Raw genomic sequence first — 20,556 nt, forward strand, 5'->3', positions numbered from 1 at the left:
TGCAAAATGGTTCTCTGGAGCCAAAAATTTGAGATAAAGGGAAACAATACTTAAAATAGATCCTGGTCTGATTCAGAGTGCCTGTAACATGCAGTCTGTTGTAATGAAGGTCTTTAATCTTCATTTTTTAATGTGGTAGGTGAAACTAGATGCTCTCCCAGCAGAGTATGGCTGTCTGGTCACACGTAAGCTGTCTAAATTTGCTATTGAAATGATTGTATGTTAGAATTTGACTAGTGTTGTTACAAATAAACTTGCTATAAACGTTCATAACTGTATTCTTTTTATGATTTTAGTATATACCAGAATTCATTTGAGACTGGATCTTAGTGGATATCTGTTCTTTAGACACAACCCTTAAGGAACAAAGGTTTCATCGAGAATGAGTTGGTGCAGACTAGATTAGTTATGAATACTTGTATAATCCTGATAGCATGCTGACTTCTGATATTGACACACTCTTATGGATACATTTGTAGTTTTAAGCCTGTAACAATGGTTGATAGACTAACATTTTCTAGTGGTTTTGGAGGAAAATAAGAGACAGTGGTTATTTGTAGGAAAATGAAGTGGTTGGGGGGGAAAAAAACTCCCTTCCTCAAGAGCATGCTTTTGACCATTTGAAATGCAGACCCTGAATTATTGCAATAGGTGCAAAGATTCATTTCTGTATCTTTCCTTCCCCTATCTGTAGACTACTACCCCAAAACAAAGTTGGGCATAAAGACTGGAAATACCTGTTCTTAGAAGCACCATTTAAAACAAGTAATTGATGCACGAGATTTTATTGTAAATTTGAGATCACTTAAAGAGCTATATAGAAATCAGCCATTTAACCTTTGAAATGGTGCAGAGTTTATTGTGCAGTTAAAGTCCAATACCATTAAGCTTTGTGGTTAATGTTTGTTCTGTTACGTTGCCTGTGTTTGCCACGGTTTGATCAGACTGTGTTGAACTGCAAAGCTGCATGTATGGTAAGATGCTCGTTCCTGAATGTATTCGGATATTTCTGAACACAGAAAAACAAGTATCTCCTTAGCTCAAACATTTTCATAACACAGGGTGGTTGTTAAACTTGTAAAGAGCAACAACTGCAGTGCCCTTATTCCAGACCAATACTTGTAAATTGTTTCTTTCAGGGTGGATTTGATTTAAATCAATAGTCAGGAAGATTTGATTTAATCATGGATTTCTACATAAAAGTGCATTCTTGTTGGTTGGTATAACCTTAATACATATTCTTCACAACTCAGAGATAGATGTAGGTTTCATTTTTAGAAGGTACACACTATACAATCTGAAAAGTTTTCAGAATAAATCACTTTAAGATTAGTTTTACAGCTATATTAGAAAATGAATGATTGTTTGGTTATTTCATTTACCAAAGGTAATTGAAGCAGATAGTTCACCGCCCAATGACTTCATAAATATCTCCAGTTCAACAGGTTAATCATTAATATTTGGAGGATTTTCTTGCCATGCTATGTTAGGAGAACATCACCAGACAGACATGTAAATTGTTTTATTTAACGAAAACAACAACGTTATGTATTCTGGATTTTTTTCTTCATCATCAAACATATAATATTTTAACCAAACAAGCGTATGAATTTTTGAATTTAGTTAAACATTCAATTTTTTTTAAAATCAGGTTTGTTTTTGTTAAAATTGTTTTTAACTAAAATAGTTAAAGGAAATATTTAAAAAACAAATTAAATTGACTGTGTCAGCCAGGTCAACATGAGAAACTTAAAATATTGGCTTCTGCAGCTAACTCAGTCGTCTTCACCTTCATTTTCCTGTTTGTTCATAATCTGGAAAAGAAGAACAAGCTTTCCTGCTTTTTCAGGTCCCAAATAATTTCTCAATTTTGGAATGAATTAGTCCAAAGGAAGAAAATATTCTTTCTACACCGGCGGAAGAAGCTATTGCTGTTAAAAGTGAAATTATCACTTCAACAGTCTCTGAATCCAAGTGCTTAAGTGACTTCCACCAGTTCACTGGTTTGACTTTCTCTAAAACATCATCAGCAAACATATATTTCTTGAATGGTTCACCCTAAGTGCTGAAGTTTGTTTATAGTTGGCGTTATGGAGGGATGATTGCTGGATGCATTTTTATCAAAAAAATCCGATTTTAAATTAAAAAAAAAAATTTTTTTTTAAATCATTGATTTTTATCCACCCTGGTTTCTTTAGTGGATTACTGTATTTTCTAGTTGGCTTTTAAAGCAAATATCTGTGTTTTTGAAATTCTTTAAATAGCAGTTACTAATAAACTTAAACCTCTGAAGACTAGGAAATACAGAGTTAAAGTAATGTCTCTCAAACAACAGTCTCCCACAACCATAAATATAACGGCTCCCTGGAGCTCTCAACAGGCATTTGTGGGAGAGTGGGGGAAGAAATGAAACAAACCTGATCTATCCCTAACAAAATCAGCTACTTCCAGTGCTGTGCTGTGTAGTGTCCGACACAATTCTCTAGTCATTCCTCTTCTTATAAGTTCACTGAACCTAACTGCGTTAGATCGAGCTGCATTGATCCAGAAAGTCATTGCGGCAAGTTGCCAGAGCTCATGTGGCCATCTGAGGAGACGTTTAAGTGCAGCTGGAATTGGGGATTCTTCTCCCCCACCCCGAATTGTTATGCAGGAGGTTTGCATAGATGATCGCAATGGCCCTATTGGTTCTAAAAATCTAAGAATGTCTGAAAGGTGTGGGTGTGTGTTTGTTTTAAACCTCTGTACTTTCATGGCTACCACTATCGCCTCCAGAGACTTTATTTAATTTATTTATTTATTTATTACCATAGCATTTAGGAGCACTAGTGATGGACCAGGACTCCACTGTGGTAGGTGTACAAACGCAGACCAGGTATGTCAAGAAGATAAGGGAACAGAAAATTGCCTCATGCTGTTCACGCTCTTGCATATTCTCGGTGCACACCAGAACTTCACACCTGTGCTCATTCACTGGTTGCTGTGCGCCCTCTCTGCCACATGGTCTTCCCTGTTGCTGTGGGAGTGCTAACTGTTTGCTGCCACATACATCACCATGTGCCACAAGTGTGTCAGAGCTAACTGAAGGCAGAGGAAATCCAAAGGATAGAGACTAGTAGATGTTTATGTGGCAAGTCATGGGTTTGTTCTTAGGAGATCAAGTGATTGAGCATAGTTTAGCCTTAGCTAGCTTGTGTTCACTAAGCCTGACCTAAATTTCTATTTACTTTATTCTATTCACGACAAGGTCCACGTGGTTTTCCCCTCACAAATCTTCACCCTCTGTGCTGTCTTCCGCGTGCTTGGGGAGGGTACAGTCCTGAGAGCTCTCACGGGGACTTGTTGGGCTGCATTGCTCAAACAGGACTGAGTTAAGGCGACATTACCTTAATTCTCTTTCCTGGGTTTCAGAGGTTTATGCTTAGCCTCCAATTCTGTAATGGCACATGGCAAGATTAGGTAACCTTAACACTGATCTAACAAAGTTCGTTGGTAGGGAATATTACTAGGTCTTTCAGGAGCCTTTGGTACTGTTGACCCTGAGATGCTTTTATCATGGTATGACTGAGGAAATATTTTAAAGTAGCTCTACTTATTTCAGTTGGAGGGATCCCAGAACAGGGTGATAGTAACTTTATCTTCCCAGAGGGCTCTCTGTTCCCCTTGTCACTTCTTGTCCTAATTGGTGTGTGAGAACTTGCTTCAGTGTCATCAGTATGTTTATGATGATCATCTTTATCAGTTATGGGGGCTGTAGGGGAGAGAGTTCTTTACTCTTCCAGTATTTTGGCAGACAACAGGATCTGGATTAAATGTAGCTACCTTAAACTCATACCAGATAAAGAAAAAGTGGTAAGCATTTTGAGATGGCAAGATGCCTTCATTTACTTGCCATATGTAGATCTGATTGGATTTGTAATTGTTTCAGGACTCTCTGATAGAAACCGTGTCCAGAAATTCCTTTCCTTTCCTCTGGGGCTAAAACATTGTGCCCTTACACTCAAACACAGATGTTGGCCATAGACACCTGTTGTTTTTGCCACCTCTGTAGCTTCTCCACATGCTGTCCCTGGGACTAATTTGTGAAGGGGACTCGGATTTCAGCGAATACTCCTGCCTTTCTGAGTGCATTTTTCTATGTACTCAGAAGTGGTTGTTAATAGGCTCCAAGATGAAACTGAAGGTGCTGATCCCTGTCTTTAAAACAAAAACAAAACACTGAGGGGCCCAGCTGCATGGCAGACCTCTGTTGACCATCATGCAAGGTACATTTTCATTGGTAAGCTAACTGAAGGGTGGCAAGCAAAAGGGATGGCTGGACAGACTGTTCTTGCTTGTTAACCTTCTAATTGGGAATTACCTAATCTAAACCCAAGCCTAGCTATGTTGTGAAAGCACAGCCAAATTTATTTCCTTGTCCTTGCCTATGCTAGTCCTCTTGTCTGGACTCTCTAAAGGTTGTGAACGGGGGAGGAAAAAAAAAAATCTAGATGCCCTGTCTCTTCTCTATTATTATCATGCTGCTGGAGGTTATGATGTATTTTTGCTACCTTTACCTGGGAAATATTTTTTTTCCTCTTGATTTCATACATGTGCTGAGACAGTAAGGGCCACCTGAAAATGCTTGTAATAAATGTATTGTGATAATTATGGCTCTGTATCTTGTGGTCAGCTGGTTTTAGAAACTTCAGCCCAATGCAAAAGCTTCTAGGGTCAGTTGGTATTTTCATGCACTGATTCTGGACCAGAATGGACAATGACCAGACTAGAATTTTAAATTAGTCTTTTGGTAGTGATCCTTGCCTTTTGATTTGTCTGTAAAGAAAGGTGGTGGTTTTTTTTCTTTGTTTTTGAAGAACAAATATGAATTTATTGGAGACCAAATTATTAAGATAGGCAGGGGGTTACATAAGATTTTGAAGAGTTGAGCATTGAACAGTTAAATTATCCGCTACATGAGCCAGATATTTGAAAAGGAGTACTTGTGGCACCTTAGAGACTAACCAATTTATTTGAGCATAAGCTTTCGTGAGCTACAGCTCACTTCATCGTATGCATCCGATGAAGTGAGCTGTAACTCACGAAAGCTTATGCTCAAATAAATTGGTTAGTCTCTAAGGTGCCACAAGTACTCCTTTTCTTTTTACGGATACAGATTAACGCGGCTGCTACTCTGAAACTAGATATTGTTTGGACACTTACAGCTTCCAAGCACTTGTCTGACAGCAGAATTTGTCCACTAAATATCTAGCTTTTTTGTGGATAGGAAGACTGACTGTCTGATGGTAAATACTTTTTCTTTTCTTTTTGCTGTGCTATGAGACTAGACTTGAAGGTTTGCTGTTAAAGAAGGAGAAGGCAGGTAATAGTGATAGGCTGTGTTTTCCAAAGCATGTTTTTCTTTCCAGCTCTTAATTTTATAGTGCGATTATTAGACAACATGGTGATAAACATTAAGGCTACTATTATTTTATCATTTATTTTATTATAAGCATAATTTTCAACTGCCTGTTCGTTGTTGAGGTAAGCAGCGCATGCTAGCCAAAGTCTGAGCCAGCTTGCAAGCCAGTGTTACAATTTGTGCTGTAGCAGTGTTAAGTATTTCTCTTATGTATCTGAATATCTTTTAAATTTGTTTACTCTGGGAAAAAAAACAAGATTAATATTGTTTCTCTAGATAATTTATATTGGCTATGCTAATAAAATATGCAGTGAATGTTACTTAATAGATCAGTTGTCAACTACTTTTAGGCCTCATGATTCTTGGATTAACTGTAAATGGTTGGTGTGTCGTCTCTCTCTCTTCCCCCCCCCCCCCCCTTCCTTAAACTGCATTCTATGACATTCGAGAAATTCATAGTGGAATGAATGTCATTTATGCTGTAAATGAACCCTGGCGTTGACATATTTCAAGAATAAAAGGTTAATAGACATAAAAATTAAACATCACCATAAAAGTTTTCCTTTTTCCTTTGCATTGTAGAAGAGGAAGATGGCATATGGGAGAATGGACTGTCTTACGAATGTCGCACTCTGCTTTTCAAAGCAGTTCACAACCTGCTGGAGAGGTGTCTAATGAACCGGAATTTTGTGCGCATTGGGAAGTGGTTTGTGAAGCCTTATGAGAAAGATGAAAAACCTATAAATAAAAGGTAGGCTATCTTATCTCTCAATTTTGTTTCACTGCTTAATTTACTGCTTAGGGTAGTGATTTTTAACTGCATACTGAGAAGGAAATGGTTCATTGGCATGGTCTCATACTTTCTGTGCATGCTCTGTGGTATAAGTTGGTGTGGGACCATGGGTCCTGGGTCTTCCTGGGCCCCAGTTCTGCACATTTGTTGAAATTTCCTTATACAAGAATCTGCCTGTGTTGCTGTTCTTGCATACTGGGTATCAGGTTTGATTCTCAAAAGAGAAGACAATGTCTTGCTGTTTGCCTGCCCTCTCAAAAGCAGCAGCAGATCTCTCTTGTACTGCTTTTCTTTCCCCCACCATGAATGAATTTCTGGGCAATCAGGATGAGAGTAGATAAAGGTGAAGCAGAGACTTCCAGAAAGGAATAGAAAAAAGGGGTGGTGGGGTACACAAATAATGTAACTGGCTTGTTTCAGAGTTAAGGACAACACTGATACCTTTTTCTCTGGGCAAGTAGCTTCTGGGTCTGGGGAGCATTTTAAAGACCGTACCTGGGAAAAGGATAAGCCACGCATAGCTCTCTAGTTTGAGGCATTTGAAGGGGAAGCCACTTCCAGCACTCCTTTGCCAGAGAGAGCAGTGTGTGTGTGGGAAGGTGTTCTACTAGAAGGATGCACAGAATTTCATGGATGAGGACAGAAAAAAGACAGCCTAATTTTGATCTTGGTTGGAGCAGTTTTTCAGCATGGTTCAAACAATGGCTTCAACCTGTCAATGTTACCTAGCAGTCAATAGCAAAACAAGGTTAGAAAGTAGGCTTCTTTCTCCATTCATAATTTTAGGCTTTTCTGATGCCTGTTTGTTACTTCCTCTGTGCTGATGTGCTCTACTCAAAATTTTTAAATTTGTCCATCAGCTGTAGGCATCCTTTCCTCTTCTGTTCCATACTATTCAGCCTAAACTTCTGCTTGCTCTGAGGCATCCTTGCCCTCTTCCTTTCTCCTGTCTTGCTGGCAATAGGATCTGTAGAACATTGGTAAAGAGTGTATTTTTAAGCAGTTAGGTCAGTGTTGTCTTGGTGAGCTATGGGCACGGCCAGTGTTGAGGAATGGTAATTCCAAGGGCCATTTGGATCTGTCTTCAGTTATGCTATTGCACCTCTGACCATAATCCAGTAAAAGTTGTCAAAGTGATGTAATGATCACTAACTTTATGTATCAGGTGGAAAAACTAATGGAAGCACCTGTATAACAGCAGTGAAATGGCTAAAGTTTTGGCTAACCAATTTCTGTTAAACTTCTTTGCTTGATAATGTTGATATCTAGTAAATGCCTTACTACTGTGAAATGGGATGTAGTATACAACTTCACTGTTATAACATGTGGCTAGTTTTAAAAAGTCTTGCTTAGATTAATAAGGAGAAGTGTATTTTAAGGTCTAGAATCTTCTTTTAAAAAAGCTGTGTGGGTGGAAACCCCCAGACTAAGCTCTAAAATCATAGGAGTCATTACTGTTTTTTCCGCTGGATCAAGTACTATTTCTTTGAGAGGTGTGAGGAGAAGAAGAAATTGTTATGTAGCCTTGATAACAATAGGCAAATGTAGGTAGTCTACCTGATAATCTGAAAGCTACCTGGCACAGTAACTTTTTGATGTGAGAAGAATGGAATAGTTTTCAGGAAAATTTGTGTCCAGCTTCTTCCAGTATCTTTTTTCCCTATCTCATCTCTAGATTCAGACTGACCACTTATGACAGGGTAGTGCCACTCGTGCACAGGGATGATTTATATGTGGTGCATGCCACATTCACAGAACTATTGTGATTTAAAGCACTTCTACTGAGGGGTGTAGCAGTACTTCTCTATACCTTTTCATGACTGGTTGCTAGATATTACCGCCTCCACCGCCCCCCGTGTACCTGGCTAGGCAGTTTGTGACGGTGCCTCTGATCGAGACCTTGCCAGTTACCGTACTGTTGACCTCCCGATTGGCCTACTGCTCCATGATTTACATGGGGAAACCTTTTTGAAGATCATTCAGAAACCTCAGTTTGAGATTTAGCTGCCTGCCTAATTTAGTGGTGCTTCTTGAATTGAACATCTGTGCTCCTGTCAAGGTTCCTTCCCCACTCTGAACTCTAGGGTACAGATGTGGGGACCTGCATGAAAACCCCCTAAGCTTATTTTTACCAGCTTAGGTTAAAACTTCACCAAGGTACAAACTATATTTTACCTTTTGCCCTTGGACTTCATTGCTGCCACCACCAAGCGTCTAACAAATATATAACAGGAAAAGAGCCCGCTTGGAAACGTCTTCCCCCCCCCCCCCCCCGCCAAAATCCTCCCAAAACCCTACACCCCCTTTCTTGGGGAAAGCTTGATAAAAATCCTCACCAGTTTGCATAAGTGAACACAGACCCAAAACCCTTGGATCTTAAGAACAATGAAAAAGCAATCAAGTTCTTAAAAGAAGAATTGTAATTGAAGAAAAAATAAAAGAATCACCTCTGTAAAATCAGGATGGTAAATACCTTACAGGGTCATCAGATTCAAAACATAGAGAATCCCTCTAGGCAAAACCTTAAGTTACAAAAAGATACAAAAACAGGAATATACATTCCATTCAGCACAGCTTATTTTATCAGCCACTTAAACAAAACAGAATCTAACGCATATCTAGCTAGATTACTTACTAAGTTCTAAGACTCCATTCCTTTTCTGTTCCCAGCAAAAGCAACACACAGACAGAGAGAACATCACACAGACAGAGGAAAAACCTTTGTCTCCCCCCCCCCCGCCAGCTTTGAAAGTATCTTGTCTCCTCATTGGTCATTTTGGTCAGGTGCCAGCGAGGTTATCCTAGCTTCTTAACCCTTTACAGGTGAAAGGGTTTTTCCTCTGGCCAGGAGGGATTTTAAAGGTGTTTACCCTTCCCTTTATATTTATGACCACTCCATAGAATACATTTGCTACCAGTAGTTTCCAAATTCAATTCAGGTTGTTGCATATGATCTGTAAAGCCCTATGTGTGTTGGGGCCTAGTTTAGGTGACAGAGTTTTCTGTGTACTGTAATGGCAGTTTAGGATTAGCTTGGTTGCTTTTGCTGACAGTTTTTAGATTTTAAATGTCAGCGGTATTCAGTGAAGACCTCTAGACTCTGTAACTGTATTCTCATGTAAGTCTGGCAGTCATAGTCGACTGACTGACAAGGAACCAAGCTCATCTTTTCACTGATTTCCCCCCCCCCCCGCCCCCCCCCCCAAGATCTGCTGCACACCCTTTAAGTAGATGGGGTGGTTCTTGTGTTGACTCAGCAAATTCTTAGTTTTGTACACGGTTACACTCCTCTTTTTCATGATTGCATCCTGATGTACATGTTCCCAGAGTGTAACTGTAGCAAAATCAGTTTAAACTAACATCAAATAAGGATTGATCGTTTCATAATATATCCCTTAAGGTCCTATGCTGATGATGCTATGGTTGTAAATGAGTAGGTGGTAAAGGAAATAACAGTTGCATGGCTTATACTCTCTCTGTCAAATTAAGTGTTATGACCTGACATCTAAAATGAATAAACCTTTTGAAAGGCTATCATTGAATAGTTTTTATTACGTAAGTTAATAATTCATTAAAAGTCTTGCCACTGAAAGCACATAAAATGATTAGCCTTTTAAATATCCTTACCTTTACTTTTGTGTCCTTCAACTCTCCTGTTGACATAGCCTTAAGGCAGTAGGCTTTACATTCTCCCAAGAAAACCCCCAAACACACACTGAGGTGAGCCAACTTTCCTCTGGGTGGCACATGTGTGTAGTTTAATCACTTTAGTCTTGCCAAAGGTACAAGTGAGAATCTCGTGCTATTAGGGTACATTGCCTCCCTATTTTTCTCCACCAGAAAACCAAGTAGCCATATGTATATTTTATAAATGTAAAAGTTCCTGTGTCCTTATGAAAGACTTGAAGGAAAAAGAGTGTTATATATTCCCAATCCACAACTGCTACTTCCCTCTGGCTGGAATGCTCTGAAACTTGTCATTTTATTGGGTCTGCCTTTGTTAATAATTATTGTATGGTACTTAACATAATCATAGAATAAATCAGATTGGAGTAATTGTTAGTTAAATGTTACCCCAGGAATGATTCTTCATTGAGGACTAACTTGGTTTATTAAATAAAAGTTAAAAACAAGTACTGATGTATAATGATATGGGTCTTGTTAAATATTAGGAATAAGTACAATTTGCTGAATTTTACAGCACAAACTGCAACATCATTAAATGTTGCATTTTTTTTTTTGACTGAGCAGTTCTGATTAAAATGAGACTACCTATATGCAGCTCAGTTGTAAGGCATAGGAAAATGAAAACAGACTGCAAGCTTAAAAAAACTGTGTCTGTGTGTGTAAATTAGCAGTAGGACATAAATTAGCTGCACAAGGTCAACAGGTAATCCTGTTTAAATCTTACTGTCTGAATGCAGGAAACTGGATATTAATAAAGTACACGTTTTACAAAAATATTGTTCGACATCATGTAAGCTAATTTCATAATTGTACAACCATAAGTAGTCTTTGAAAAAAGTATTCTAGATGTAAACATTATGAAGGCTCGTAGGCTTAAAATTAGGCTACATCTTGATTTGAAGGTGTTCATGTCATAGCTCTCTGAAACTAACAGCTTACTTCATCACCCTGTTCTTGCTCAAAAGAAGAGGGCAGATGTACCAACCTAAGGGATATCATTGTTTGTGGGTATGTTCGCACACCTACAGCCATGGTGAGCCCCATTATGCTATGTTGTGTTTTTGCTGGCTGCCTAGCTGAGAAGTTACATTTGCAGTGTAATAGCAGTTACCCTAGAGGGAAATGGTTTTTGCAATGAAATGGTTCCTCTTGACTACCTTTCTTAAAGTAAGGGCGGAGTGTCTTTGTTTGGGTCTTGAACACACATTCCTGGCTGCATACCTTGTTTCTGTCTACCACCATCATCTCTGGCAGATACGGAATAGCTCCAAGATAGCAGCCGTCTTCAGAAAGGTCCCTCTGAATGATACTGTTGGGGCTATAGGTGGATGAGTTCATCTCAGTGCCAAGGGGATCAAAGGACTAACTCTTCTTCCCTTCAACATCCTAATGGAGGGAGTTAGGACTACACGCACATACCCAGAGGATTGGATTTAGCTATCTCTTATTTAGTGCTTCAATATTTGGAGTTTCGAAACCAAATTACTCACTTATTTCTATACTCTTAGAATATGCCCTGTATCAAAAATAATTTCTCTTTTCTTACTATGCAAATCCTCTCACAATGTTTATCTTCTAATCAAACAATGTCAACAAATTTTACAGCAGCTCTGAGGCTGTACTGGCATTGTGTAGTGGCAGGAGAGCAGGTGATGTTTTTTCTTTTACTGTAGACAGCTGGAGTTGAGAACTGCTGTAAGTAGGACAGTGCAGGATAAACAGCAGGAGCTGAGGGCATTGATCACATGAATGTCTCTTTGGAATATTGGGTTGCTACAGAGACCGCTAGCAGACAAATTTAGCACTTGACATAAGAAAGCAGTTTTTCCTTGTCTGAGTTAACAGAAGTTAAAATAGTTGTGACTTCACTTGGAAAATCTAAAAATGAGATGGCTCTGGATTTTAGTTTGCTTCAACAATGAGTTCATGTTTTAGTCTTTCTGTTTTATGTCCAAACAATATTATACAATAAACATATAACAGATATTAATTACCTTAACTTCCAGTGTGTCAAAAGGTGGATATACTGAATTTTCTTATTTGAACATAGTTCTTGCCTTACTAAATGTATTTACTTGTTCCAGAATAGGCCAGAGCACTTAATGAAGGTTGGTATGTTTATCCTCAGATAGAACAGTGTTTGGTTATGTCTTCCAAAACTGTGTTCCTATCCAGGCTATTTTATTTTGTATAGCAAAAGTAAATTCCTCATTTGAAAGCTGTAATTTAGAACATCAAGAGATAATTGAGATTTATATTCTGAATACTTAAAGAAGGCTCAAATATAAATATATGCTTTAATATTGTTTTTTGGGCTTTGAGATACATGACCATGAAACCACTGTTTTTAAGTATTGGTTATAATCACACGTATTTGGGTATATTTGCATCTCACATTTAAAAATATAGTATTTACTTATGAGAAGGCATACCACATTTTAAAAAATCATGTGGACAACAAAAATACAGTATCTTCAGGTGGATTTAACTAAAGTCTCAAAACAGGAATTAAGTTGAAAAAGTAGGTTCAGAAACTTGTTCTAAATCCCTGATCGTTTTAACAAATTACCTGTGTCTTCTGGGGTTATTAAATCACATGCACCTCAATACCCATTTCTCATATTTTAAGGCTTATTCTACCTCCCCCTGTTCCCCCAGAAAAACAAAACACCTCCCCCCCCCCCATCCCCTTACTTTGGTGGAAATTGTTTAGGGAGCTTTTATCAATCCTACATGATGATAATTTACTTGAACCATACAAGAAGTTGCTTTTACTTTGCTATTAACTGTTTGCTTTTATATCAAAATCAGCTCTCTACTGTTCTACATTTACCGCCATAGAAATAGGGAGCCCTTTCAGTACACAGAGTAGCAACTATATTTCCCAGTCTGTTTGAACATGAATGTGAAACACAAAACACGCATATTCACAAGTTACAGCTATTTTATTAAAGTATAGCCGTTTTAAAAGCTTACTGATTATTAATAGTCACTGCATCCTTCTGGACAGCAGGCCTTGCGGTAGAAATCATATGAAGCCTGATGTGATAGAGAAACTGCTAGCAGAGGGCAAGAAAAGGCATGATTGTGAATTGATTGATAATAGATTGAATTAGCATGGTAAGTGGTACTGCAGTATTGTAGGTTATTCATACTTGGTGTTTTCTTCCTAGAGAACTAGATGGTGCATTAGCTTTTAAAATAAATAAAAAATTGAACCATATTTCAGGGTTGCTAACCCAGACTTAAAAAAACCTCAAACAAATCTAAATGATTGCTGACAATTTTTAATTGGCAAAAGAAAAAACAGTACAAATCCAGTAAGCTTCTGATACATACAACCCAACTTCATAGTCATATAATAACTGCTCTTATGAAAATTAAAAAATGGTAAATTCCTGCATCTTCCCACCCCAAATTAAGGCCATGGAATTTCTTGCTGCCAGGCTGTTGTTATGGAGTAGAAATGGAGTGGAACTGCCAAGTTAGATGTTAAAATGTGCTCCCAAGGCTGTACAGATGTGGGTGGCCACAGAGAAAGCTGCTGTCCAAAGGGGTCGTTGCCCTGCTACTAATCCTCATCAGTCCAGCAGGGTATGAAAGCACCTATTCATGGCTCCTCTTGGGTAAGGTTTGTAGCCATATGACCTTCTCCACAAATGCTCCTCTAGGGAGGAATAGGTAAGCAGGTGGTCTTGAGGAAGCTGCTCCTCTTCTGTTAGCTCAACAAACCTTCTGTGGTTTTGCTGACAAGAAGAAAATGGAGGGGATAATATGATGTTGAGCGTGTGGCCAGGTGTGTAATTCCTATAGATTTATTCTCTGATGCTTATGTTACAGATTAATGTAATCTCTTCCTGTCAATTAGAAACCCTGATAATGTATTTTCTGTATGTTTTGGGTTGTTTGTATTAGGAAAAAATATAATGAGTGTGTTTTTCCTCATCCCCCTCCCCCCCCGCCCAAATCCTAATCTCTCCTATTGTAGGAGTGTTTGGATGTTCTCTCCATCCCCCATGGAGATGGCTATTTAAATAGAATCTCACCCAAGCCTAATAGATCTTTTTATTTTATTTAAAGTACTTCCTTGGTGTATTTAAAAAGCAGCTGACTTGTAGACCATTTTAATAGTAGCTATTTGGAGACACTTGTGCCAGTGTATGATGCACCATTCTGGAACTGTTGGTCACTTGCTGTTGTCAGCGAATGATGACTTTGCTTGTCAGACAAAGTGCCCCAAAGCTTTTGGTGCTGAGGACTCTAGGTCTTGGCCAGTGTCTCCCAAATTACTGTGGTGGAAATTCCATTGCATTCAGAAACAGAGGCATGTTAATGGGAGAGCCTTAACATATCCGCTAGAGTCTACCCCTAAATAAGCAGAATGTTCTAGGGATTTGCGTGGGCTTGGAAGACAGGAACCTCTTGACTTCTGAAGCTAGCCTCAGAAAGTGACTTAATCTTTCCGTGTTTGCTTCCTGCATCTGTAAAATGGGGATGATTACATACCATACAAGATTACTGGTAAACTTAATTTCACCTCTTTAATCCTCATATTAAACAGGGAGACCCGTTGCAAATTACTCAATTTTGTGAGTAAACAATTCAAATAAAAAAAAGCAAGGATATATGATAAAATGTAGTTGGTTTATTTTGTCAGCTGTGATTTACTTGTATTTTTTTGATGTTCATGGATTACTGGTAAATGTGCTATAGCGGGGTGTGTGTATTATACATAAAGACCTCATTATAGCACTTGATATTAAATTAGTGCTGGGAGAGACTCCAATCTCTTGGTGCAGATTTGAAGTGGGCAGTTTAGTGAAGAGTGGATTAAAGGTTCCAATGCATCTGCTTTTTGTGAAGCACTTTGAAGTTATAAAGCACTGGATAAGAACTAATAAATGTAAAGAAATAGCTGAACAAATTACCTTTCTATCAAGGAGGGTACTTCAAAATTGGTGTATTGGAGATGCAGAAACATCACGTATATGAAAATTCTAGATTTCCCCCCCCTCCCCCTTTAGTCTTTACTAAGATTTCTATAAAAACAGGATCTTTATATATTATGAGAACATCTTTTCCTGTCCTCCTTCACCCCAGTGAAATCATAATCATTTGTTTATGACACTAAATCACTTCCACAGTAACTAGTTGATGCCACTGTTTTATAGGATTATGACTTCAGGTGATGAGGGGAAAGCACTAGGAACATAAAAATTCTTGGGGAAACAAAGATCCAGTTTTGTACAAATTCCTATTAGTAGCGGGGAAGGAGAAATACAGAAAAAAATTTAAACAGAATATTTCTAAATATACTTTATAGAGAACTTTAAAACACTCAGTTGACTTCAGTGTTGATCACCTACTCTTTTAATAATAATTTTGGTAATTCATGTGCTATTTTTAGTTAATCGTGGGCCTTGGATAAGGTTGAACATTAAGCTGCTATCTTAGTCCGTGATCAATGCAATGCCTTCTCCTACTCAAGTGAAGCTCAAATTAGTCAGTCATCTTTGTCTACGGAGTTCAGGACTGACCCTAATATTATCCAAGCTTGGTGATGAGAACTTCAGTAGAATTAACCCAATAATTGACATAAGAAATGGGTCACATTTTGATATGAGCAAAACTAAAGGCTTATTTTTCTGTAAAAAAGAAATATAAACTTAACCCACTTCATTCAAATCGGCTAAGATTCTGTAACTATCCTCTGTATAACTGCATGCACTAGAATTTTTGCTCAAAACATGCAGAGATTCACATATCTTTCTAAAATCATAAATATGTGAAGAAAATTATTATTGTAGCTTGCACTTTCATTTATTTTTACTTTAAAATTATTCTTTTTGGAACATTAGAAGAGAAAATACAAACCTTAGCTTCATCTTAGAAAAGTCATCAAATTTCTTGATAAATTGTAAACAGTAATTATCTTCCCCTCCAGCCTATTATTATTATTTATTTATTTTATTATAACCTGGTTGGGCCTCAAACAGCATCTCATGGATGGAGGAAGCCAAAATGCCTGCTTCAGCCCCTGAGGCCTTTGACTAATCATTGGGCCCTTCAGGCTGCCCAGCCTAAGGGTAAGTAATTGTTCTCTGGTTGTGACTCTGAAGACTTCAACATGATAGACTGACTAATCAGATGGTGAGAAGCTTTCTAGTATATTTAGCTTTATAAAATTCTTAGTTTTGCAATTAAAGATAAAAGTGCATTTTTAAATAAGTTAATGTTTGTCTCTAAAAGATGTGTACTTCTCAGCCTGGCATTCAGCTCCCTTAGTAATGCTTCAGAATTGCAGGACAACTGCATTTACAAAATTGTGCCCCCTTTCCCCCCACTAAGTACATGATACAGTATTCCGTTAAATGAAACGTGACAAAGTTTTGTGCAATATTCAATTGCAGAAGTGCGTTACTTTGTGGTGTTCTCCTTTCAAGAGTGTGGCACATTGAAGGTGCTCGGTAGCTGTTTAAACTAGCTCCCCTTTCTTCTCCCCCCCCCTTCAGTCTTGCATTGTTGCAGTAACACTGTAGTAATGTTGGGCATCCTATTGGAAATTTTCCACTTTTTCCTCACCCTTCCGGTATGGGTGACGTAAAAACAAGGCTTGTCCAGTCTAGTCTTCAGCTGTGCCATGTGCAGTTAGTTGTAGCAACAACTTCAAACTTTCTCCTTTCCTTAGATAATATGCCTGCTGCTCTCAGCAGTAAGTCTATGTAAGGGATGTCACCCAGAGCTTCTCCCCTTTTTTCCTTCTCTTCCTGCTTGAAGAGCTGTTGTGAAATGACATATCAGAGCATAAATGCAATCTTTCTTGTTTGGCCCCCCTTTCCTTTCTTCTGGTTTATGACAAGCCTCTCCACACTTGGATAAAAGGTGTGTATTGTTAAAACATATTAGCTAACACGTTTTAACAGCCCCCGCCCCCACTTTCTCCAGGCTGGGGGGATTCACAATGACCTGCTATCATGGGTTAAAATACAACTTGCGCTGTCTACACTAGGATTTTAAAGTGTGTTAGCCAATACATTTTAAAAATACACCTTTTTATCCAAGTGAAGAGACCCTAAGTGTCTTTCATTATGGCATCTGACTTTTCTTTTAAATGTAACCTGTACCTGAGAATTTAGTTGATCAGATTCCAGTATCCTGAGTTAGTGGTGTCTGCTAATCACATGACTCCTTGCTTCGCAGGGCTGCAGTTCATCAAGAAGATGTCTAGCTCTTTTTTATCAACTCAAATCTTGTCTTTGCTGGGATGCATGTGATAACTGATTCCAGACTAGCATTGTATTTCTTCTGTAGGAGCACATTGGTCAGAGCTTTACTGCTTTAAGTAGTTGTGCTAATTAGTCACTTAGTGGTTGACGGTGTTAGTCCAAATGTGCTTCTGGGTTTTGGTCTTTGACTGTTTGCACTTCTCAGATTCTGAATATGTCCCATTCAAAGTCCACTGACTGCTCAGTATTTTCTTAAATCCAAAGTCTGAAATGTTGATACCACTCTAACTTCTCTTTTTGGGAGGTTTTTGCTGTGGTGGACTCTCCTCAGTGTTTTGTGGCAAGTTTCTTTGCTTCAGTCCATGCCCGCCAGGATGGCACAAGTGGAATGCATCTGTCTTGTGTTTTGGAGCCCACTTGAGAGGCTTATGAATCTACAATCTATGGCATCTCAAGGAGGTGAGGTGGTATGTAAATATGTAGGTACTCCAAACCATATGTTCAACACTAGCAGCCTTCTTTCTGGTCATCAAAAGCTAGCCAGTGTAGGAGCTATTTGAATCTCTCTGGGATGGGATTCGGGAATCTTTCAGTTTCTGAAAGAATCTTGCCTGGGTCTCCTGTTCTACTATCTACCTTCCAAGGGAGAAACTTTGGAAAATGACAATTAATAAAGGAAGAGGTGAAGAAGAGTGTTTTCTGCAACAATGCATAGTGGAAACACTGTTCAAGTAGGGCTGCCCAGACATCTTCCTCTTTCCCATGTCGAGATTCCAAGTGTCTGTGCTTCAATGCTTGCCTTCTCAACTAGAAGACATAACTTCCTTTTTATTCCCTCTCTCCAGGCTAACAGATGAAAGTACCTCATGAGGTGAGGAGAGGATGCACACTGTGCCCAGACCTCCTCCTTGGGCTTGCCAGTTCAGGTATTCTGATCACCTGGCTCTTGTGCAGGCATTGCCACACTGACTTAGTGACATGTAATTTCTCTCTTGGAGAGAGTTGCAGGAGTTACTCAGCTTTCTTTCTCTTAGCAAAGTCTGAGCTGCAGAACCCTTGGAGTTGTTAAATGAGGTTCATCAGGCCATCTTTAGAATATTGTAATTCATATATAATGAAGTGAAAATAGTTTTCCATTTGGATTTTCAATAAAGCACCAGTTTGAATTACTTTTTCTTGCTTGTGTTTTCTTAAATGTAGACTTAGGAGACGCTTGGTATGACCTTCCTTTTGGACAGGCTTTACACCCTCATTCAGTTGTGTCTGAGGTGGATTCTTAAGGGTCTCCTTAACTTCCTTTCTCCATGTCGACTGGAACAGCTTAATGGGACTTAGATACCCTAAATTTGCACAGGAGAAAATTTCTCTCTCAGAACATATGATTGTTCTGTCTTTCACTTTGGCATCAGCAAAGACTGTCCTGGTTGCTTTCACTTTTTGCAGGCATTTGAGTTAAGTTGGTGCTGCCGTCGCTCACAAGTTGGACTGCCTGTATTTTTTTTTTTGTTTTTTGTTTTTTGTTTTAAATCTACCATATCAGAGATTCTTTAATTTCCCAGAGCAGGGAAAAATGTTCTCCCTGTGGCATGTTGGCGGGGATCTTGAGTTGTCTCTTTCCTAGTGATCAGGTAAGCATATCTCATACACCCCACCTCCAAAGAAGTGCTTTATCCCGCCTAACTCTCATATGATTGTAAGAAGGTAGGCATTTTTGAACTAGAGTAATTACATGCTAAGTATTAGTGTATTTCATAATTAAAAGCAAAACAAACAAAAAACAGTGTCCGCAGTTCAGCACTTTTATTATCAATCTTACTAAATAGTGACCAAGTAGTTGCATGTAGATGAAAAATGATCCAAGGAAATAAGTTTTAGTTTCAAAATTTCATTGTGTGGTTATAAAAAAACAAAACTGTAAAAATTGAGAAATGCTTCTGAGGTCTGATCTGTGTGGCTGAAGAAAAACTTCTGTTTCATTGCTGACTATAATGGATTTTTTTTCTCTCTGTAATTCACTGTATTAACACTAAATAAATTGTCTTAATTTATTTGAGTTGTATTGAGGAGGCATTTAAATGTTTTATCTCAGCTTTACAGAATTTAGTGGCTTAAATTAATCTATAAAGACCCTTCATGTTAACACTGCCAACTTGCTTTGAAGGAGCAGGGTAGACCCATGATGCATCAGAAACTGGGAGACCTGTTTTGAATTCATTTTCTTTTATCACTAGGAATTTTATTGTGATTTATATTTTTCATTGGTAGGACCTTCCTTTTTTGGTTTATAATATACAAATTAAATGTAAATCAGTAGAGTGAGAGTTCAGAAAACTGAAAAATAAATTTCCTGAAAGGACTTCGGTGCATTCCACATAAGGCACAGTCAAATTGAAAATGTTGAAAGTGTAGAAACTTCAAAGTGAAGTTTCTAAAAGTGTTATTCAGTTGAGAAAATTTAGGGCTTATATGTAAATATTAAGAGCATTGTCCAATAATATCTGCAAGAGAATTTGTAGGTGTTCTGAATTCAATATTCCAAAACCTTGATCACTTTTTCCTAGTTAGCTCTCAATCAAGTGACTGGAAACGTTTCCTATTTTCTATTTCAGCATTAGAACTTTTGAATATAAAGTTTTTACAACTTTTTAAAAGATGATCTTCAAAGGATTTGCATTTAAGATTGAGCTTGTACTTTTTTCTTTCTTTCTTTTAACTGCTTTGACATCCAAAGATGACAACACGTGGCTTTTGGGGTGGCTTTTTTTTGTACCCCCCCTCCCCCTTCTTTTACCTGTAGAGAGAAATCAAGAACATGATCTTCCCTTTGTCTGATGACCTTCTGGATGTTTAAGAACATGTTTAGTGTGAACTCTCTTGCAACTTTATTGATGGAAAGAGTGTTGAATCCTTAACAAAGAGCTCTTTCCCCCCCAAAATATTTATCAGTCAGTGAAGATAAATAGGTGTTAACAAAACAATCAAATTAAAATCTTTAGCAATTCTCCTTAATACTATGTATTTGTTTTACCCTCTTTCTCTTTTCCCAGTGAGCACTTGTCCTGCTCTTTCACCTTTTTCTTGCATGGGGACAGCAATGTTTGTACCAGTGTGGAAATCAACCAGCACCAACCTGTATACCTTCTTAGTGAAGAACACCTTACCCTTGCCCAGCAGTCTAACAGCCCTTTTCAAGGTAGGTTTCTGTGACTTATTTCAATACTTTTGTTCTTGAGCAATCCTTCATTAGCTGATCTAAAGGAATGTTGATGCCAAAACGGGGGGAGAGGGAGCAGCAATGAAAAGTAGGTTTATAGATTTGTATGACTCTATGCTGCTCCATTCATTTTTGGCCACTGGTTCTGTCATAACTTAAACGTTGTGATAAAGCTGATGAGAAGCAGCTAAATGATCGTCCTTTTTCCTAAAGGTTAAGGAAGGCGATCTTCCTG

The 20,556-nt window shown here is 38.3% G+C and overlaps 1 protein-coding gene across 1 annotated transcript in view; it reads left to right on the forward strand.

Moving 5' to 3' along the window:
- MED13 (mediator complex subunit 13) overlaps positions 1-20,556 on the forward strand; it is a 76,893-nt gene that overhangs the window by 15,852 nt on the left and 40,485 nt on the right. The window contains exons 3-4 of the mRNA XM_074974966.1: positions 5,984-6,152; positions 20,155-20,300. Coding sequence (XP_074831067.1) covers positions 5,984-6,152; positions 20,155-20,300 — 315 coding nt within the window. The remainder of the gene's footprint in view (positions 1-5,983; positions 6,153-20,154; positions 20,301-20,556) is intronic.

Source organism: Natator depressus, chromosome 17 (genome assembly GCF_965152275.1).
Source record: "Natator depressus isolate rNatDep1 chromosome 17, rNatDep2.hap1, whole genome shotgun sequence".
NCBI classification, from domain to species: Eukaryota; Metazoa; Chordata; order Testudines; family Cheloniidae; genus Natator; species Natator depressus.